The 23,607-nt window shown below is 38.2% G+C and overlaps 1 protein-coding gene across 2 annotated transcripts in view; it reads left to right on the top strand.

The window, feature by feature from the left end:
• The window catches only part of OSBPL10 (oxysterol binding protein like 10), an 82,586-nt gene that overhangs the window by 17,779 nt on the left and 41,200 nt on the right, over nt 1-23,607 (top strand). For both annotated transcript variants that reach the window (XM_042475613.1, XM_042475614.1), the window contains exons 2-6: nt 1,960-2,135; nt 2,883-2,962; nt 10,322-10,510; nt 15,795-16,005; nt 21,437-21,573. In XM_042475613.1, coding sequence (XP_042331547.1) covers nt 1,967-2,135; nt 2,883-2,962; nt 10,322-10,510; nt 15,795-16,005; nt 21,437-21,573 — 786 coding nt within the window. In that variant the 5' untranslated portion in view covers nt 1,960-1,966. The remainder of the gene's footprint in view (nt 1-1,959; nt 2,136-2,882; nt 2,963-10,321; nt 10,511-15,794; nt 16,006-21,436; nt 21,574-23,607) is intronic.

Genomic DNA, 23,607 nt, shown 5'->3' with positions numbered 1-23,607 from the left:
AGTGATTTCTGATAGAATGAGAACAATGGAAGCAGATTATTTCAGTGGTTGATTTTAAAGCATCCAAGCGTATTTCAAGATGCTGATTTTGTCCCATGGTAATATGGAGACATTGTAACATTCTGGATATATTGAAAATTGAGATGTTTCTGAAGCATTGGGGCATATACGAACCATGCCATATTCTAGAAAACAGATTACTTTACGTCCCTGTATTTTCAAGAAGTCCAGAGAGCAAGAAAGAAAACATGCTGATGTACACTGCTAGGTAGCTATCCCGGGTAGCTATTGCTGTCTGCAGGAGTGGCTTCAGAAACTAAGAACGGATCAGGAAGGTTAGTGTTATTCTCCAATCTGGACTTCTGGTGTGTAAGTCTCAGAACAAGTGGCAGTCGGAGGCTAGGGTTGTTTTTGACTTATAATATCTGGATTGCTTAGGAACAACAAGCCATGAATCTTAATTAAAGTGTAAATGTAAGTTTTAGCTTGAAGCTGATTTCCTTAGTTTAGTCTGCTGCTGCTGGCAGAATGGGAGTGATGGAGCATCACTTACTAGCACACATGCTTGCTACCTAATTTGGATGAATTCTGAATTGATGTATATGAGATGTTCCTATATACACAAGTTTGTTTGTGGTCTAGAGTACCCTGTATAAGAACTCCACAAAGATATGAAAAGCAAGACTCACGTTAGTTCATAGTTTAAATATGACCACAGTTTACAATTTTTAAAAAAACTTATTTTCAAAATTGCTTCATTTAAATAATTATACTGTGGATAGAAGTGGATATTGAAAGGTTTTAGTCATTTAGTGTTAATTAATTTGCTGTTTTTTTCAGCCATTCTTTAAAATTATGCTATACACATGCTAGCATAATATGTAACATGTTACGTTAAAACAAGTTATGTTAGAATTTGAAGGGTTCACATCAATCTGTTCAGTTTTATGAACAGAAAATGACCATGAGTTATTTGCCTGTGAACATTAATAGTTTCCCCTCTTCATAACATTGAAGATTTGCTGGTTCCTTGCAATAATCCTTGTTGTAAGAAGAGTGTTTGCTAAAATGGAGGATAAACTGCTGAGGTCTTAGGAGGAGGGGAGCACCAATATGACCTCAAAATAGTATTATGCTGACTCAAATTAATATTTATATCGTATTGCACAATGATGCCAGTGTTAGACTTTTTGGACTTTATCAGCAGTGTGAGTGTCAAAATTTAAGCGGTGTGCTCATAATGTTAATCTATCTGGCTATTTACATATTAAAATAATATTACTGGATCTTGTACTGTACACATGCTTTATTTAATAATCATCTCATTAGTTAGGCTGGTATTTTTCTATTGCAAAAGGAGCTCTATAGTAAATTGTCAAACATAATTTATGGAATATATTTTCTTCTAGTTGCTGTACTAATAAAACTTGGATGTGTTACCATGGCATTGCACAACACAGTGTGTTGTTTTTGTGTGTTGTGTGTCCTGCATGTCCTATTTATACATATTTTATTTCAAAAGCTAAAGTTCAGTAACAAAGAACATAACACAGTTTTGGCAATCAGTTATTATCTCGAATAGACAAGAGTACATGACTTTCAGTGGCATACACAGAGTGTGTAATCTGCTATTTGTGGTACTATTGCTGGTCATTTAAAGAGTAAAATACCTGCATCCTGGTTCACTTTTTTTACTGTAATTGTCCTGTTCTAGGCTTATCCTATTAGAGAGAGATTTACAGATGAGGCATTGAAACGGAGATATGTTATTTGAAATATGCATTTAACCCCCCCTCCAAAATGACCCTTCCAGCAAAATCTATTTTATAAGATAATGTGCAAACCTAAAAATGCCTACAGGCATGTTACTTGAATGACAAAAAAGGGCATGAACCTTAACAGCTATTATTATTATTATTATTATTATTATTATTATTATTATTATTATTTCATTAACAGGTACTTCATGCTGGATTTTGAAACTGGAATTCTACAGTATTTTGTGAATGAACAAAGTAAAAATCAGAAGCCACGAGGAGTGCTGTCCTTAGCTGGAGCTGTAGTTTCCCTCAGTGATGAAGCACCAAACATGTTGGTGGTATACTCTGCTAACGGAGAAATGTATAAACTGAGAGGTAGAATATTGTGTTACTTTCTTGAAAAACTCAAAGCCAGCATTTTCTATAATTGTTTCATTTTCCAGTTTTACATTGTGTACTGAACTATTTCAAATGTTTTAGTTAGTTTGAATAGGGTAAACCTTTATTACATGATAGTTAAAACTAAAAGCACACCCTTAGTGTTGAAAAGTTATGGGGCTGGGCCAGGCACTCTTCCTCACAGCAGAATCAACTGATAAAACATGATGTTTACTTTCTCATAATCTGAACAGCATCATAGTACCTTTTTTCATGGCTGCTATGAGGAGAAGTCTGGAGATAGCTTCAACATTTTTATTTTTAATAGATGGAAATAGAGGAGAGGCACAAGTGCTCCTACAATAATCAAGCAGATGCCTCTGGAAATCCCTTGTACAGAAGAGGAAGACAATAATCCCAGTCATCTTCTCCGTCAAAAATGCTATTTTTGCAGGGGATCCTCAAGTATGAAATTGGGGGGGGATCCCCAAAGGATAGAATATCACTTTGTGGATTGTGCAGTTCTTATTCCTGATTTAAATAATAGAGAAAACCTAATGCATTATGTCAATATATGCTTAAAATCCATGAAATTAAAATTATCAAAATGTCAATCTTTAAAAACCACTTTTTAGAGTGATGAACTTGAGATTTAAGAGTCGCTGAAGCAACAAAACCTGTTGATTCTTTTAAAAGGTTGGTTTAACTGAAGTACAGCTTATTTTTGTGTTTATTTATTTCTAGCTAGTGATACAAAGGAGAGACAATACTGGGTGACTCAGCTACGATCTTGTGCCAAGTACCATACGGAAAATAATTCAAAGGTAAATAATTATTGAAGAGAAATAGTGTTCTTGCATGTGTTTTAGTTTATTAGCACTTAGTTCTTAGCTGGAAAGGTTAAGTCAGTAAAAAAAGAATGATTATTTTTAGCTGATGATTTTTTCTGCTTTCAAATAGATAGAGCAAAACAACAGAATCTCTATTACCTGTTTTCCAAACTTTGGATATTACCAGCTTTTGTTAGATTTTCATGGTTTGGGGAGAAGACAAGCTGGTGGGAAGAGGAAGGGTGAGAATTTTGAAGGGTTCAGATATAGAATTTAACTGCTTTGGTATGTTTCTTAAGGTAAATGAGTTGTACTGATTAGAATTTTGCTTTCAAAGAAGTTTTGCTACATGGAAAATTGGGAGAATTATGTCTCTTTAAAAGCTGGGATTAAAAATCACGTATTTATAAAATGATCTGGAACTATTTTTGTTTGATTGATTGATTGATAAGTATGTGTCCTGCAAGTCAATGAATGATAAAAGACCCCATTGATAAAAGGAAGTACAGCCCAGCTAGAGCAGTGGCCAAAGTCATATTTGTTTGTCTTCTGTCCACCTCTCGCTGAGACTTTTTCCCTCCCAGGGAATATATGTTATTGACCATGTTTCAGGGAATAGAAGATATAGCTGGAGCAGGGGCCTACATTCAGTCTTCATTGCCTGTCCTGTCTGTCTGCTTCTCTTGTGCACTCTTTCCAAAGAATTCTGGCTATAGTTGCAACCACATTAATTGAGGTCCCTGTTGTGCTTTTTAGTAAATGTATTTAATTTTCTACAGAATGTTAAATTACTTACGTTGAGCAGCATAAGAAGTAGACTTTGGGGCCATGGGCTTACCTCCATTTAAATGGGAGGTAAGCCCCATTGGAATTTCATGGAGCCTACTTCTGACTGAACAAATATAGGACTGCACTGTTGAACTTTCAGTTTTGGGAAGAGGATAACTTGTATGTCATAGAGCACATGACAAAAATGTATTCTTAGTCTTCTGTCATTATCTTGTTTTTTTTCCCCACCCACCTTACTCCACTTACCTTTGCTCATAACAGTCTAAATAACTTTTCGTATGCTTGGATTAATATTCATCCAGTTTTAGGGAAGTCTGTTTTTATATGTGCACTGCCAAAAGTCTGAATACAGATAATTTAAGAAAAGTGATGGTGGGAACTGCAGTTTTGCATTTTAAAAGAAGATTAGTTCAAGTAAGACATTGATTAACAATATTTTGAGTTCTATCACTTCTTGGAGTATTGGTAGTACATTCAAGCAATGTCTGCCCACCAGCCCTGATGTTAACCTCAGTTTCAAGAGCTTTTCAGTAGGAAAAGGACAATATAAACACAAAGAGGGAAAAGAGTGTTGCCTTCTAACTCATGATGAAATAAAATGCATTTAAAGGTATTACAATCTAACAGAACAACAACCCACTTTCATTTAATATGGACTTTAATTATCCTTCCAACCTGATGTTCTGATGTTTTCTGGAAGGGGGATTAACTGTAAAACCTGTAATGTGATCTGTTTTTGAGGAGTTCATTTGCTGAGGTTCAGGATGTGAAGCTCTCTGCTTAAAATAAACAAACATTTCTTGTAAATGTGAGAGATGCTGCCAGTTTTTGTGCAGGGGTAAAACAAGGAGTTCTTGAACATGGCAGGAGATATATTAATGGCATTTTTACAAGTCCTGTTCCTGAATTGCAGTAGAGTGTCATAATTCTGTGCCTTTCAAGTATATAGTTTACACAAATATTTAGTCTATTGGGTATCAAGACTCTGCATTAAGACATTAAACATAATCACAGAGCTGAGATATATGCATGCATCTACCATAAGAACAAATAGTGCTGTCTGAAAGGTTAGTGTCACCCAGTGTGTTAACATATGGTGTCACCCCTGTGACCTTGTCCCATGGCAGACCACACAGAATTCTTAATGTTTTTTGTACTAGAAAAAGAAAAAGTGGGAACCACTCATCAGTAAGGGTGGAAGGAGAGAAGGTGGGGAGTCTCGAAGGATCAATACCCTCCCTGCACCCTTCTTCCTCAAATGGTGCAAGCTGAAGGAAGGTGTTTCACTGAAAGAGAATTAAGATAGTTATTAAGAATTTATGGCACAGTGCAGCCTGCTTTGTGGGGTAGGGAGCATGCACTACAGCTGAGTTGGGGATGCTGGGGGAGCAGAAGCTTCTCCTTGGCCTGAAAGATGGGGAGAGAGAAATGACAGAATGATTCAGTGCCTCGTCCTCTTTCTGTTTCCTCAAGCTCAGATCAGCTGAATAGAAAGGAAAGGGATGCTGTGGGTACAAATGGAAGTGACTCCAGGTTCCGCTGGGTGAGTACATGTGGCCGTGCCTCAGGAGGGAGGAAGAGGCCGTTCTTCCCCCTGCAGCCTCCCATGCTGGCTGCCCTCTGGCTGCCTCAAGCCAGGGACCCTTAACAGGAGGAAGGCCAGGAAGAGAGGAGGATTGCTGGCGGCAGCCATGTTTGGATAGAGCCATTGAGAAAAGGCAGGAGGGAAAAGAGGAGACTGATTCCCTTGGAAAGAAAGAAGCTGGCACTGGAAGTAGTCCTGAGGGGGATTAACCACCTGGACATTTGCTGGGGAAATGGTTCCCTTTTGTGTTTTTTATGTGGAAACTATACACTGGTTGTGGAGGGCACATTTAATTGTGTTGTGTGGTGACACAGACAGTCATTTGGGTTTCACTCCCTCTGATAATGTCACTGATTCAGTCTGCATGCCCATTGTAATGCCACTGAGGACAATGATTGTGCTGTTTATAAGATTATACAAAATTCCTACCGGGTGTTAAACATTAGGGCATTTCTGCTCAAGGCTGTGTTGCATTAGTGGTGATTATCTGTGCACTTCAAATCTTATACCTTACTGGAAAAGGGTATTGCATTTCTTAACCTTGGGACTATAGTTATCATTTAGGTTCCATGGACTAAGAACCTAGAATAGGTAAAATTCTTTCTTTGTTGAAACAGCAATGTCGTTAGAAAATCTTACTGTGCCGTATCTGCCTCATTGTCTGTAGATGCACGTTTTACAGGATTCCTGTCTGTCTGTCTTTCAAGAGGTATTTTGTCTAGTTACAGTTTGGGGTCTTTAAATGGCTATTGATTAGGTTACTTATTGTCAACTAACAGTGGTGGTAATCGTGTGGCACTTTGGATGTTGTTGGATGGTAAATCCAGCATTTTCCCCATTAGCTGTCATGCCTAGAGCTGCTGGGAGCTACAGTCCAGTAACATCTCGAAGGTGGCACAATTCACACCTCTCTCACATAAGCTCAACTCAAATATTGTATTAAACCACAGTACTGAAACTGTAGCTTCAGATTTCAAACATACAGGAAAGTCAAGGTATAAATTGATGAGAGAAACCTTTGCCGTCATGCTATGTTGTTTGCTTATTTTTCCACCTTCCTCCCAATCTCTAGTTGCTCTCCCAAATCTCTATGTCTTCCCTCACCGGCAAAGTGGCATTATGTCTGTGGCTGCATTTTAATGGGATGGTCTCCTTGGTTACTTTCAAGGCAGCTCACTTGTGGATTATGTAGTGCATTCTTGCTTTAGCATTTCCTAGTACAAATAAAATGTGTATATTTTCCAGACTTGTATCTGGTTTTGCTCAAGGCAGCTTATACCATTTCTATAGTTCTCATGTAGCTGTAATCAAACAAAAAGTTCTCATTGGTGATTCAGCAGAACTTTATCTCTTTCAGGTGCAACCTTTCCTCCCATAATCTCCTATCCCATTTCCTTGCTGCCTTAACCGGGGGGGGGGGGTCTGCATCATGGCCTAAAACTGCCTATTCTTATTTCCAACTCATACCATCTAGTGCAAGGGTAGAGAAAGTTCAACCCATTGCATGCCATCTTCCAGGTTTATCCCTTGCCACACTCTCCTTCCCATTTTGGGTGTAAATCACCCTTGGCTGCTCCTGAATAGGCCAAAATGCTGAACTTACTTCTCTCTGGGTCCTTTCAAGGGTGATAGGCTGCATTGTTACATACCCCCTCCTAACCCACAGACTTTTGGGGATCCCCAGAATTCCAAATTGTAAGTGATTTCGCTTTCTGGTTTTTAGTGGATGTTGTGGCCTGCTGCAAGAGCAGACTTGCCTTCCACACTCTGTAGTTGTCTGCTCCTGGTCTAGGGTCTTCCTGGGGTATCTGACAAAATCTGTAAAACTCTTTCCAAATCTTAATTCGTGAAACCACTGCCATTCACATCTTGTCCCAAACAGAAACAGGAGCCATTTGATGTTCCCAGCCATTCCCATTTTGTTAGCTGAGCCTTTTCCCCAGGTCTTTGATGTGTTGGATTGCAACCTCATTATCTCAACCACCATGTCTTTTGCACATTTCACTATTTCTTTTTTAATTAATTTTTTATTGCTTTAAAAACATATAACATGAATTTACAAACACAAAAAGACAAGTCTACATAAACATTGATTATACTGAAACCTTCTACTGAAACCCTTACCTCCAGACAAGCAATCTTTGTGGCAGTTGAGGGAGAAAGGGGCCAACTGAAAAGGGACTCTTGGCTCCTGTTATCTTTGTTTTCTTGTAATGACTGTGGTGCATTGAGGGACTACTGAGGTGTATTCTCATTAACAAATACTTTTTCTTTTCTTTCAAAATAAGCAGGTGCTATCACTAACTAGATGAGAATATTCATTTCTTTTTTCACTTTGATCTGTTCCCTTTGTTTGTTGATCTTTCATCTTATCTTTTTGCTGTTTCTATATGGCTGTTCTCATTTTTTGAAGCTGAAATCTTTTTCATTTCAAAGATAGATTCTTGTTTTTCTGCTAGGCTCCTGTCTTCCCATTCCTTTTGTGTCTGTTGATGCTATCTTTTCTTCTCCTGAAGGTAGAGATGTTGGTGTGGGTTCATTTTATTTCTTTAGCTTCTAAGATTCATCGTTAGTCCAGTCATGTCATTTTTCAATTGTCAAATGTTGCTGAATTTCCTTTCCTTTTTGTTTGTTCTGTTATTATGAACAAAAGGATTAGTGTAATGCTCTTTTAGTGGGTCTTTTCTATTCTTACCTTAAGCTTCTTGTGTCTGTTTCGTGTTCTGCCACCCACCATGTTTTTTAGCCTGCAAATACAATAATTTCAGTGCTTACTATTTCTCTCCACTGATTATCCGTTCATACTTGGCTGAAGAGACTATTGCTCATCTTCATGTATGTTTATGTTCCCTTACGTACTGTCATCTGACCTTAGTATTTTAGGTCTCTGTTGCTTGTAAACCCCCTTGTGTTGTTCCTGACTTGTATCTTTGTACCTTTGTTGAATTAATTTGACTACTTTCCCTTTAAAAAGAATAATGGATATGTGCTACACTTTTTCATGGCCTTTAGCTCTTTTCTCTAATTCTTTTATTTTGAATTCTGCCACCCCCCCCCCCCCCCCCAAATTTAGATGGTACAGTATGCCCCTTGAGTAGGAGTTGTCATTTTGTGTATTTTTGTACAGTGTCTAGATTTTACATGCTTAAAATATACAAATGTATGCATGTTCCAGAAATCTAGAGAGCATTATCAAGTCCTTTCACTTGGGATTGCTTCTTGTGGGTGCATGCATATGTTCTGAGCCTGCTACTCTGGATGGAATTGGATAACTGGAAACCCATCTGCTGGGCTTGGTGAAATAGATGACCATGGGTTATAGATGGATTATCTTTGGTTGGTGATCACCTAGTATCTGGATCTCTTGGTGAAAAAAATGAAAAAAAATAGGGGATTGCTATGTGGAGATACTTTTTTTAGGATTAATTTAACTGTAGGGAAGTTATCCTTGGATGGCTCTGTGAAGTCTTCATATCTAGACAAGTGTGTGAAAACATGGATGAGCCTTCTGTAACCCTTTCTGAGAGTGACTTGCCATAACAATGACAAATATATGGAGTGTGATGGCACTCTGCTTTCAACTTGCATCTGATGGGGAACTGTCTTTTCTCATACCTGGTTCTTCTTCCTATCCCACCTGTTGTGACATTATTTTTATGAGAAATTTCTGAGGTTATCTGAAAATGTGAGGTGAGATGTCATTTCTGTGTCCCAATTAAAGTGAGACAGTGGAAGCTGAATCAGCCCTTGGATATGATAACAGACTGGATGAATGCCAGTAAACTCAGTATGGACTAGAGAAAGGTATCGCTGGTTCATTTGAGTGACAGCCACTCTGTTTTAGACAGATTTGAACTCTCCTGGAGGAACAGGATTGACATTTAGGGATGTTCCCTGAATGAGTTTTTTCAGTACAGGTGCATGTCATCTTTATAGCATGGCACACGTTTTGTTACCCTCCAGGATTCACTAATGTGTTACCTAGAGATTCCTTTGAAGACTGCTTGGGAGCTTTGGTTACCTCAGAAATATAGCTAGTCCTGTTAGAATCACACTGTTGGGCCTGCAACCAAATTATTTGCAGCATTGAAAGCTCAGTGTTCCAGGCATCCCTTTTTATAGGATATTTCACACATATAACTCCAATAGAGGAAAAATTCTGTATCATTAAGTATTTTGTCCTCAGTGGACTGTTCTAGGGTGAGGACTGTTGCTCAATTTTTCTTCTATATTTTTGTGTTTTTCCACAAACATCTCTTTCTTGTTGTCAGTGCATTGTTTGGTTACCCTCCTGTTGGCCCTGACCAGCTGAAAGGGTAGTGATGCATGTGAAATACTTAGAATATTTGAAAGCATTATGTAAATATTAAGCATTATCCCTGTTGCTGCTGCTACAACTACTAGTATTACTACTGTTTTAAGAGGATGAGTTAACTGGATGGATAAATAATCTCTTAGGGTAGGTGATATAATTGTGGCAATGTCATGTATCATGAAAGAGGCATTGGTATTAATTAATCTGGGTAGAAGTGCTAAAGCCTTATGATTTTTAGAAGGGGCAGAGAGAAAGGGTGAAAGTTAGATGTGGTAACAATAAAATAGATGATGGGAATAAATTAAGGCAATAATGAACTGATTCCCTCCATGTTCCCATATACTTGCTCTTGGCTTTGGAAATCCATGTAGGTTAGGACGAAAGTGGGGAAGAACACCTCTTTGAATTATTGTGGAGCTACCTTATCTAACCTTCAGTAGGCATTGGTCATGTTTTTGGTGTAAAAAGAACCTAAACAGGTGTATGGCTTGTGGTAAATTTCAGGCTTGGAGTTTGGAGATGGAGAAGGAGGAACAGATTACAGAGACCCAAACAACAGTGCTTTGGGTGTCTTCACTAGGACAAAAAAATTCACCATTGTTTGTGAGAGTATTATTCTCATACTGTCATCTTATTTTACTGTTAAAACCTCTGATTACTCTAGAGCACTCCAACCTCACGAATGAAAAGCTTATCTCTCTTGCCCCTTGGAGCAATCAACACATCTCCAAGTTTTCAGAAAAACCTGAATCAGAGTGGGCCACCAGTTGTCACCATTACACATCACAAATCGCCTGCAGCAGCACGAAGAGCCAAGAACCAGTGCCCTGGCCAGCTTCATGAAGTCAGAGAGGTAGGAGTGTAGGGAGCAATGTTTTTTGTTGATGTTCACCACTCAGGGGTTGTTTTTCTTTTTTTTCCATCCCAGATTGTAAAACTAGAGGCATCTAGCATGTGAAGAGCCAGCATGGTATAGTGGTTTGAGTGTTAAACTATGACACTGGGGACTAGGGTTTGAATCCCTGCTCCCCTATGGAAACCCACTGGGTGATCTTTGCCATGTTACACTCTCTGAGCCTCAGAGGAGGGCAAAGGCAAACTCCCTTCAACAAATCTTGCCAAACACTTCCAATCTTAGAAAATAAATATCCCTTCACACAGTGGAATAAAGATATATCAAGGTTTATATGGTGAAGAAGGAAACCTAGAGTGAAATTAAAGGTTTTGCAAGGTAGAAAGGAAAAAGGCGGTTTAGGTCTACCTAACCTAGAGTTATATCATGATGCCTGTGCACTTATATGGGTCAAAGAATGGATACTTTTAGAAAATAAGAAACAACTAGAAATAGAAGCAGTGGGTATGACTGAAGGCTGGCACGCCTTTCTAATATATGACCACAAAGATACGAGATTCAATACACACAGTATCAGGAAGGGAATACTTAAAATCTGGAAAAAAATATAAGAATTTCTTTTATACTAAATTCCCAAAATGGACCTCGCCACAAGAGGCTTTTCGCAAAAGAGAATACCACGGGAATCATAAATGGATAAAACATGAGGATTGTGTGGTAAATATAAAAGGAAAGACAGAAGTAAAAAACAAGGAAGATGTAGAAAGAGAAGGAAAAAAGTTTAATTGGTTAAAATATGAACAACTAAAAACAGAAATAAAGAAAGATATAAAAGAGAAGGGTATAGAAATGGAGAAAACAGAGTTTGACAAAATCATAATGGGTAAGGAAAAATTAGGTATAATTAGAAAAATCTATAAAATGTTACTAGAATTAGATCAGGAAGAAGAAATGATTAAGGTTTCAATGGTAAATTGGATGAAAAACATAGGGAAAACAATTCCTTTAGAAACAAGGGAAAGATCATGGAAGAATACTCAAAAATTTACAAAAGGAAATACTTTGAAAGAAAATTATTACAAAATTATATACAGGTGGTACTTGACTCCCTCTAGACTGGCAAAAATGAAAAAAAATATAGACGGACAATGTTGGAAGTGCAGAGAGAAGTGGGGAACAATGTATCATGTATGGTGGCAGTGTGAAGAAATAAAAAACTTCTGGAAGCAAATACATAAAGAAATACAGTGGTACCTCGGGATACGAAATGCGCGGGTTACGAAATTTCCGGGATACGAAAAAAATCCATTAAAAAAAACTGTTCCGGGTTACGAAGGTTATTTCGGGTTACGAAAAAATTTTTGGTGCTTTTCGGCGCTTTTTCGCACCAAATCGCGGCTTTTCCCCATTAGCGCCTATGGCATTTCGGCTTGCGAATGCTTTTCGGGTTACGAAAGCGGCGGCGGAACGAATTAATTTCGTAACCCGAGGGAGCACTGTACAAGAAATAATGGAAATAAAAATACCATTATCTCCAGAAATATTATTACTCAATATGATAAATATACCGCAGAAAAAAACTAGATAAAACACAAACCAGAATGATATTGTATCTAATAACGGCTGCACGTATGGTTTATGCCAGATATTGGAAACAAAAAAGGACCCCAGAATTAATAGAATGAAAATTAAAAGTATTGGAATTTAAGGAGATGGACAAAATGTCTATGTATATTGCAGGGGAAACAAAGCAAGATTATGAAAAGAAATGGGGGAAAGTGATAGAGAGGTGGTGTTATGGACAAAGGAGACTAACAGAATTTAAATGGAAAGAACAGGGGGAAAACTTCCAATTGCAGCCAATTTATAATAAGGAAAATAAAAGATAATTTAAAAAAAACCAAAAACAAATCTTGCCAAGGAACCCCTGTGACAGGTGTGCTTTAAGGCTACCTTAAATCAGAAATGACATGGAGGCACACAACAGTAACAGCATCTAGCATACACATATTTTTTGTTATGTAAGATAACTATTTCAACCTTTGTTGCTGCATCATTATATAAAGTGTGTATGAATATTTATTTATTTATTGTTTATTATTTGTTTTATTTTCTTATATTCTACCTTTCTCTCAATATAGGGACTCAAAGCGGCTATGTGTATATGTACTAATAGAGTAAACTGTTACAGTAACTGACCTCCTATAATACAGTCAACCCTTCATATCCATGGATATTTTTATCCATTGATTCAACTATTCATAACTTGAAAATATTCTCTCCCCCCTCCCCCCAAAAAAGAAACAAAGAAAATCCAATAAGCGAACTTTGATTTTGCCATTTTATATAAGAGACACCATTTTACGACACCACTGTATATAATGGGACTTGAGAATCCACGAATTTTGGTATCCACAGTGAGTCCTGAAACCAAACCTCAGTGGATACCAAAGGCCCACTGTATGTACTTTGCTTCTCTTTAGGAAATTAGCTGAAATTGATTTAAGGGATAGATTAAAATCTAAGAGAATTTTCTCCACTGATTAATATTCCTCGTCTATTAGACAAAACCTTTTCAAGTTGGCTCTTGGTGGAAATAGATGTTAATATGTAGTCCTAAAGGTGAAACTCTTCCATGATTTACTTTGGTGGTCTTTACTTGGAAGCTTCCAATTGGGGGGAAATTGTTTACCAGAACTTCAGTCACACAGGCAGAGTGGTGGAGGTGGTATTGTCTCCTTCTTGCAATGAAGGATAAAAGAAAGTACTGTTCTAGTAAGGAAGCTGGAGAGAAAATATTTATGAACCTGTGCATTTGAAGTTCAGGATATTCTCGGTGGCTGAAAGTTGTGGGCAAAAAGCCCTGCCATTAAATGCACCTGCTGCAATTGGATTCTACTCTTCAGTGAGCAGAAAGATTTTAACAGCTTTGATCAAGAAAGAGTAGGTAGGGAAAATGAGAGGTTTAGGAACGTAACCTTCGAAAGGTCTGTTTCAATTTGAAAGCACTCTCTGAGAGATGCAAGTTTTATGTTTTCACTTGGCAGTGTTGGCTTAAGATGATACTATTCTCTGGACACCTCATTTGAATACACCATTATAGAGTGAGTTGTATTCATTGCTGATGGATAAGAGCAGGTACAACAGCAGAGTGGATGTGTGTTGAAGGAGGATAGAAGACTTATTCACTCCTAACTACATTCCAGTTTTGCTCAAGGACTCAGCATTTTCAGCCCATTTGACATAGATCAGCAGAGAAAAATGGATTAAATGGAACTGGATTGTAGACTGCGGTAACGGCTGAATCGCTGAAACCAATGAAATAAAGATTTAGGGTTTGGTGTTCAGACAGTGAAGGAGGGAAATGCCATAAAAGCACTTACTATGGTTAGTAATGGGTAATCTATACTAAGTTTGTTTCTTAAAAGAAAAAAAAAAACATATCTAGTTGAATTAGGTAGATTGATTGGCTGTTTGTTAATATTGTGCACAGTCACTGTTAGAATTTTAATGTTAATTCATACTGTGGTTTCTAGAATTGGTTTTAAACAGATAGTAGGCAGCTAGTGCTTTTGTACCCTAGATCCATAAAACAATAACAGTATTACCAGCTTTTGGTATCTAAAGCACTCCCCCCCCCCAGTGTGATGCTCTCTAGATGTTTTGAACTGTAACTCCCATATGTCCCACCAGATATGGCCAGTGATCTGAAATGGTAGACACTGTTGTCTAAACATCTAGAGGGACCAGGTTGGGGAAGATTGTCATATATCAGTGATGGCGAACCTATGGCACGCGTGCCAGAGGTGGCACTCAGAGCCCTCTCTTTGGGCACACATGCTTTCACCCTAACACAGAGATTGCCAGAGCTTCCTACTAGAAAGCCAGAGGGATGTGGCACTTTGCAGTAAATAAGTGGAGTCTGGGTTGCAGTTTGGGCACTCAGTCTGTAAAAGGTTCACCATCACTGTCATATACTTATGCTGTAAAGGACATTTTGCACCTTTGCCATGTTTCAACACTAATGGTTTCCAGATACACTTTTAGTTTTTTTAAAAAGATTTTAGTTTTACGTTCTGCATAGTTTGATTTGTCACTACAAAAGGATTAGAGGTTTAACACCCAAAGTATTACATTTTCAAGCCTAGGCATAGTTTTAAAAAGCTTTGAAAAAGAAACACACGCAGAGATTATTCAAACTTTACAGTTAAAAACTGAATTCTCTCCCTTCAATAATTAGATTCATAACCCTAAATGAATGTAAACCTAAACATTAGGCAAATGGCTGAAATGGAGGGACGTGTTGATGCCTGTGACAGATGAATACTGTGTTTGAACCAAACTTTTCCCTGACTTTTCAATCTTGTGTTTGAGAAACAAATATGAGAAAGGACTAGCTGTTCCATCATGAAGCATTTAGAATAAATATGCAGTCTGTCTGCTGAAGAGAAAAAAATATGTAGGTATTTTTGGCTAATGGAATTGGGTCTTATCTGGAATGTTTCTGAAGAACTAAAGTAAACAGAGTTGAAGGGTTGGTACAAGAGACAGAGCACTTATGAGGCTATTGATTATTAACATAGTATCGAGGGAAGACTTTAAATGGAAGCTTTGACATAGATTTAGGATACTATGTTGTATCATGTAATGCACTATAGATTGAGGGTTGGTACATACTGTACTACAGATTGGACAAGTTATTTATTTACAGAAGTCTTGCCCTTTGCTCTGCTACTCAAACCACAAAACTTTTGATTATAGGAATATTCAGCTAAGCAGCAGCTGAAGTCATAATGTTTAAATTCAGAATACTTTAAGTTGCCTATCTCAAAGTTTATGTTGTGAGTTAAATATAGTTGCTCATTTCACCTAGACTAGATCTGGTGGATCTTTTGGACTCATGTAACTGTTGACATAATTGTTCAGCAGTTCAATCAGTGGGTCTATTCTAGACAGGACTAGCAATTAGATTTAGCCTTGGAACATCCAGACAGCTTAAATTTAGCCTGGTTTTTTTATTGCTTAGTACTTAGTAGTATGCACAGTGCAATCCTTGGTGACATGTGGAACATGGCAGTAAAGTGCAGGCATTCTCCCATGCTCTTATGCTATGTGCCATTATGTGACAGGACAGACATAAATGACATTATTTGATCATGTTTTGATATACCTTTCTTTTAAGTACTGTAGTGTTTTGAGAAATTGAAATGACATATATCAAGGAAAATGTAGAAACAAGTTTATGTGTATATGCTTTTAATTATATAAATATATATACTTGCAGATCATGAGCCAGGTGGAGGGACAACAAAAGAATCTTGTACAAGCCATTGAATCTCTTCCAGGTTCTGGTCCTCTTTCTGCCTTGGATCAAGACTTATTGCTATTAAAAGCTACCTCTGCTGCTGCCCTCTGCTGCCTTGGAGAATGCCTGCATTTGCTACAACAAAGCATAAATCAAGTGAGCACACATGGTAACAGGACATTGCCTTCAGGTGAGCAGTGATTCTTGTGTGGAAAATTTAGGAATATGGGTGTTTGCCTGTTTCCCTAAAGACAACTTGCAGCTTTCATGAGGTTTTAGCCAAAATGTAAAGAATGGAGACAGTAGAGTATCTGTAAAGTCTCTTTTGTCATAAGCTAACCCACTGAGCTTTTAATCTTGATTTTAAAATATGAATGATTTTATGCTGTATTCTCAGCGATGAATAATCCTGTGAGCAGTGTTCACTCTCTTTCTCTTTTCCACCTCTCTGTCCCTGCTCCCATTGCTGGTAAAATATGAAAAACAGTTATAAAACACAATCTTTCCATTATACACGCTTCAGCTGTTCTAATATTTCCTGTTGAGGGAAATACTCACTTTAGCTCTTTAATAGCACATTTAGCATGGTTCCGCATGGTGTGCACATACATGCACTGTAGAGATCAGTGGGCTGCTGAACAATTTAAATCTTTAAGACCTCTCCCACATAATTCATGTCAGTCACAATTGTGACTCTACTCATTGCCTAAGAACACTGTAGAGGCAGGTTCTTCTCATTTTTTCAAGAACTCACTATTCTATTTCTTTCAGTATGCTTAGGCAATGAACATCTTTGGAAGCTTCTAAAGCTGCATTTTGGTGGCAACCCCTTCCAAGCTGTGTGTTCTTGCCAAAACAGAGTTCTTTTCCTTGTGCCATCATGGTAGGATCATTAAGAAGTCTCAGTGTTTTTGGTATGACTTTTTGCTCTTCAAGGGCTTATGGTCACAAATACTTTATTTAAGAAGTGTCTAGGCTGTGGGGTAAAGATCCCATTATCAGTTGATCACATGTATTGTGTAGGTAAGGACTACACAGTTGACTTGAGACCACATAGTGCTCATTTTGCCAGACTTTTATGTGGCAAGTGAACCATTACAGAGGTTCCTGCCTTAAAGCTTATCAGTGGGAAGAGGCCCTCCAGACGGTGGTTTTTGCAGCCCAGAATGGACCGCTTCAGTGACTATCTGTTTGTGCCCATTTCATCTCAGCATCTCTCCCACTATGTAGTGAACACTATCCACCTCACCTACTCCCTTGCTGGAAAACCTGTTTTGCAAGGGGTCAAAGTTCACTTGGCTCAGGCAGTGGCCACCTCCTTGGCATATCTCAGGGGGATTCCACTCCCAAGACTCTGTCCATGACTATGTGTTTGCAAATATTTACATTCCTGTCTTATTACAGACTGGATACTTTGTGCTGAATCAATGCTACATTTGGTGACATCAGTCTTTCCTGAATTTAACTTGCTATTCTCTTACAAGTGTGAGTCACAGTGACTGTGAAGAACAGGTTGTCTACCTGTCACTGTGGTTTTTTGAATGGTCACCTGTGAACTCACATAACCCACCCTCTTCATACCACCCCTTTCTCCAAGTCTACTGATGATGGATTTGAAACTGGGTTTTTGTGGGAATGCATAGCTTATATGTGTTGCTGTAGAACGGTGGTTCCCAACTTTTGCTCCTCCGGGTTTTTTGGATTTCAACTACTAGAAGCCCCAGCTAGCTTGGCCAACAACCAAGAATTCTGGGAACTGAAGTCCAAAACATCTGGAGGAGCAAAGTTTGGAAACTACTATTCTAGAAGCTTCTGAAGATCTCTGCTGGTACAGAATGATGCATATGTTTGAGTTCACAGATGACCAGTTGAAGAATCATAGTTATAAACAGGCAGCTTGTTCTTGTAATGTTTAATCTTGTAATGTTTAATCATCATGATGATATACTTTGGTTCACTATCTAATATGCTGAATCTGTACATTTGACCAGATGTCAAATCTATGTGCCTGAATTCTCAGGGTTAACTTAATTATGAACATATTCTTATAATTAACAGTTTTAAGACATTATGTGGTCTAACAATAGGTTTGTAGTTGGTTAGACATAGCTCTTGTTGATGTGTGTGTGTTTTCAACATGATGGAACATGCTGATCTGGAGGTTTCTGTCTAGCTTGTAGGTAAGGTGATTTGTCATCTGAGACTTAAAATTTGAGCCAAGCCAGTTGACTCCATGGATCACTTCAAATAAGGCAATGATGACCAGCTAGTGTTATGATCCCAATCCACTGTCTGACAGAATACAAGGTTTTATCAAAATAATACAATCCTATTTCTAATCTGAATCAATTAATTTGGTAGTTAGAACCTTTTAAAAGTTGAAGGTCTTCTGTGATTCTTTGAGGAGACAAATGGGCTGCGTTCAGTGATGGTAATGTTCATTATGATTTGTTGTGATTTCCCTTCCCCTTAAAGGCAATGCCACAGAGGTTTCAGTTAAATGATCCATGAGAGGATGTGTGGTAGAACTGAAATAACTTACCTGAAAAGGTAACTTGGGAACTGAGAAGTGCTACTTCTGGAATTCTTTCTGTTTCATCACAATCATCCAGTGTGAACAGAAAGAGTTAGTAGAATTCCGTGTTGTCACACAGTCCTGTCCTCTCTTCAGAAGTGGAGTGGAAACTGCTTCAAGTATATTTTTGTACAAAAACACTTAAGATCAGCTTGTCTCTCTATGCCTATACTTGAATACTTGAAGCAGATTTTTTGCTGCGGCTGCTGCTGCTGTGATTGCCACATGTCTGGAAAATTCACAGGTGCCCAGTTCCTCAAGCGTCTGCAGTTTTGAGGATAGAGTTTAGTGGGCTTTCCCAACCTTGATTATATTAAAAATTATAGTTAAGATAATTTTTAGAGTAAGTGAATGGTTTTCAAACTGAATACCATGCTGTAAATATATGTGTGTTTGCTGTTCTAGCTATTGCTGCCTTTGTGTTAAATATACTAGTTAGGAAGAAATATAAGTAGCTAAACTGTTGGTTGGCACCTGCATACTGTATAAAAGACAGAAATTGTGTTGTCCTTCCTAATTTCAAAAATAAAATAAACCTAATTAAACATACTTCCCCTCTCCCCATCCAGAGCTTATACCAATAAAACCAAATATGGAGCTATATAGATGACTTATACTGTACTGTAAGATGTTATACAAATAGAGGTGGCAAGAAAATGGCTTATTCAGGGCTGCTGACAGGGCATGGGGACAATTGACCTGTTCCATCTGCTTGAACACTAGGCCCTTCTTAATTGTTCACCAGAGTGCTGCCCTTGCATATGTCCTTCTAGGGGAGGTCAGTCCAGTCCCTCCCTAACATCGTGGTGCTACATGCCTCATAAACCCTCTAGGTGGACCTAGCCATATATAGGGAAACAACCAGGTTTTAAAAAGAAATGTTTGAAAGACAGGTATCTTACCTATGTCCTGTGCATTCTAATATTTTCCTAAGAATGAATAACTACAACACGCATTAAAGAACAGACATTGCATATAACTTTAGTCCCCGTCCCCCCCCCCCCCCGTTTCAGAAAACATTCTAGGATGGCATGGGTCAAAGTCACATTCCACAGAGACACTGAAAAATGATGCCCTTAATTCTGCTAATCCCAGTCTAGTACCAGGTACAACACAAGTTGTTGCATGTGCCATGTTGACCAAAAGGTTTCTTTGCAGCTTAGAGTGATGACAGAGATTGTAGTTTAGAGTTGAATTTATTTTCTAGCTGGTGGATTCTGGGAATTGTGGTCTAAAAAGTAATTTTCTTATGCTTTGACAGTGATTTATCCCTATCCATGTGGTAATCTGGGACTAAGCTTTTAGCCAAGTCTGTTGACTCTGCAAGTCACGTACAGTCAAAGAACACTGACTGGGAGACAATGGCTGCTTTGATATTCCCAACCCACTGGAATGAATCATGGCATTAAATCAGGTTTTACTGAAATAATATTAATGTAGATCTGATTTGAATTGAAGTATGTTTTTGTGAGAACATTGAAAACTAGAACCTTTTAAAAATGAAAAAAAAAAAGTTTGTGTCATTCACCTGAGGACACAAATGTCTGGAGGTCTATGATGTTATGGTTTTGTCTAATTTGTCATATGTTTTGCCTTTAGTTTAAATAAAATACCATAGAAACTCTTGGAATTTTTCTTGCTTTTTTACTATCATCCACTGAAAACAAAGTGTTTATAGAGTTATCTGATGTCACACAGTCCAATCCTCTTTGGACTGCCATTTACTTGAGCAGTTTTTGTTGTTCTTGTTGCTGCTGCTGCTGCTGCTGCTATACTTCCCTGGTAAAAATCAGCTAACCAGTTGCTCAAGTTCTTGTAGTTATAATGCTAGACTTTAATGTGTTTTCCAGACTTAGTTATTTTGAAAGCTGATGCTAAAATAATTTTGAGGATAAATGAATGTTTTCACAATTTACTGTTATGTGTCTAAATAACACACTTGACTAAAATAATAGTGTTGTTGTTCTTGGCAGAACTTGGAAAGTAACCTTTAAAATGTAATTTGTTCCAGTGTTTGAAAAATAATTGTTATTTGTTCTGTTACCTTAAAAGATAATTTTCAGAAGTAACTAGAAAATATTAATCATTACACCAGTAAAACAGCATTGATGCCAGTTGTTACATTACTTCTGAAATACAACTTAATTCCACTTTTATTACTTAAGTATTCCTAGTCTGATACATTGACAGATCATTACAGGTGTTGCATTGCTTGCAACTTGCTATTTCCATTTGTGATCCTTTATTATTTTTTAGCCTCTAAAAACCTCATGGGTGGCTAAACCATTGGCTGCACCTGTGTACTATATAAAATACTGAAGTAGTGCCATCCCCATTCATTTCAAAGTGGAACACATTCAATCAAACACTTTCTGTCCTTGTAGTAGTGTTCTTAACAATGAAGCCATAGATTATACCAGGTTTTTTTTAAAGGATACAACTATTTTCATGACTGTTGCTGTGTTACAAGAAATTGAATGGGTAGGAGTGCAAGGAAATTGCTCTATAGGGCTTCTTGGAGAAAATGGAGCAATTTTTCTGTGTCTTAGGCGGGGTACAGACCACCCAAAAAGGGCAGTCTGCCCGTGCCTTGTTTTGTTCCGCAAGGAAGTCGCAGCGGACAAAAGCAGGTTCTTTTTGCGGTGGCATAATGACGCCGCAGTGCGCCAATGGCGCACTTGCAACGTCATGTTGTTGCGACGTGCGGATGCTAGGCGTCCGTCACGTCAAAATGGTGGCACTCGGCCAACCCCTGGCATGTGATGAGGGCGTACTATAGGCCCATCTGGATCGGGCCTTAGTCTGTGTTTGCTATTGACCTCCGTTACAGTGCAGTGACAGGACCCCCAATATCTCACTTTCCCCTTGTCCTGTAAATTTTCGTGTTGCCCTGTTCTCATGTAAGGACTAGGTTTGAAGTATGTATTTTTAGATAAAAAGTTTCTTAATCTAATTTCTTAATTTAGGCTGAATCAAAGTGGGTTGCTGGCACATATACTGAAATGCAGATATGGTAATTAACTTCAGTTTCCCCCTCATGTTTCAGAAAACATTCTAGGATGGCATGGACCAAAGTCACATTCCACAGAGCCACTGAAAAATGGTGCTCTTAGTTCCTTGACAGCTGCCAGTGCCAATCTGACATGGTCGATAGTACCAGGTACAACACAGGATGAACACATGGTGAGTGTGAATACAGTTGAAACACTTGTATTAGCATACCTTTGTTCTTTGTTCATGTGTATTTTGTACATGGCTAATGGAAACAATCTCTTTGATAAGGTGAAAATTTGCGAGATACCTTTCTCTACATAGTCTAGTTTATATAGTTCATCATCATCTTTATTTATTACAGCATATAGCCAGTACAAAGATAGAATACAATAATGACCAAATATTCATTTGGACACAATACGATCATGTGTCCATACATATCAATAAGAAATCTAAAATGGGATAAAACTCTACCGTGTGCCGAATTACAGGAAAATTTAAGGAATTGTTGAAATATTACAAAAGGGTTTCTTTGACATAGTCATTTAAGTGTCAATAGCAAGAAAATAATCAAAAATAATCAAAAGGCATATCCTATCCATTTACATGTAGACGGGCATCGTCAATCAATTTGTAAAAACAGATAAAATTTCATACAAGTCACATAATATCTGCAGTAATAATGGCAGCTACAGTTAATTTTACAAGGTTTACTGTATCTCTTTCAAATATCTTATACGGAAAGTAATATCAGCTGTTTATATAGTTCATTTATATAAATAAGAGTTAATCAGCTGCTAGAGATAACCAGATAATTACACCAGTCACCAGATCATATTTACATCTTCAACGGCTCCACCATATGTACTTTGATTTTATTTGTAGCTTTTATACACCATTGATATAAAATCTCTCAGTCACTGAAATGTGTGTACTTGACATGTGTGTTCTTTAATGTCTCCTTAATGTTGCCATTTTAGGAAGCCTTTATTTTAATCCAATGGCTGAGATCCTGTATTGAGAGATGTAGAATTTCTTTCTACAGCTGGCCACACAATGGTGATATTATGGGGAATCCTCAGGAAGTCCTGAAGGATTGTTGGGTGGCTGATTATAGGGACATACATGGCTCTGTGGAGTGGGCTGGAGTAGAAAGGTGAATTTTGGAAGGCGAGGGTCATTGCATGAGAGAGAAAGTGAATTCGTCCCTCCACAATGCCAAAGAAAAGAAAAAAGAAAAGAAAAGAAAAATAGAGATAGAAAGACTGCCACTCCCTAGATGCTAGTCTTAGGAAATCTTAGGAAGAGGAGAGCATAGATGCCTACTTGTCTATACTGCTGATGGACCACTGGTCCATTTAATTCATCTTTCTTTATGTCAGTGCTTCTGAAGCTGTCTAATGTTATGGACTAGCAATCCCCACCCCACACCCAGGACTGGTATGTTTGTGCCATGTTACAGTTGCATTTGCATAGTTTTCTGGAAACTCACTGTGGTCTGGTAGCCAAATTTGTGAACTAGCACCGTTCGTCTGAGCAACAGTTATCTTGGGGGTATTAAAAGCCCTTTAAGGATATTAGTTATTACGGTGAACATGTGTTGCTTTTAAAGTTGGAGGCTCTTTATGGTATAAAGTGTATGCAATTCAACTTGTTGAATCTTATTGTTTAACTTTGTTGTATAGCTTTGGGCTGAAGCAGATGGGTCAAAAGGAGTGGCCACAGGCCACTCTGGCCCCAATTGGCCTGGCCCATGCCAATTGGCTGGCCCACTTCTGAAGCAGGCCACAGCTGTGATCCCAAATGAGCCACCGTCAGGAAAAGATTTATCCACTCCTTTTGCCAGTGGCCGGTCTCAGAGTTGCTTCCAGATGCTGTGAGATTGTGCACTGTATAAATGACATGCCCTCAAAGTGGCTGGACGCTGCTCTATTTGACCCATCTGTTTTGGGCCCTTGTCTACAGAATTGGTGCAGTCCACCATTCCAGCCTCCCTCCCCCCCCCCCCCGGTAAAAGGAAAACCACGTATGCTCGCGCCCCATTGAAAACAATGGGGCATATGCATGCGGCATGACGCAGTGTATGCACCACAGGCACACACACCATTCGTTAAATTGTGCAGCAGCTTCAATGTAAGGGAAGCCTGCATATGGCGCAGGCTGGCTGTATAATGTTTTCTTGTATTTAACATAATGTGTTAACAATATTTTTTCTGTTATAAG

Source organism: Sceloporus undulatus, chromosome 6, assembly GCF_019175285.1.
Source record: "Sceloporus undulatus isolate JIND9_A2432 ecotype Alabama chromosome 6, SceUnd_v1.1, whole genome shotgun sequence".
In the NCBI taxonomy this organism is placed as follows: Eukaryota; Metazoa; Chordata; class Lepidosauria; order Squamata; family Phrynosomatidae; genus Sceloporus; species Sceloporus undulatus.
Note: the sequence above shows the minus strand (reverse complement) of the source record. Positions and strands in the feature narration are given on the sequence as shown.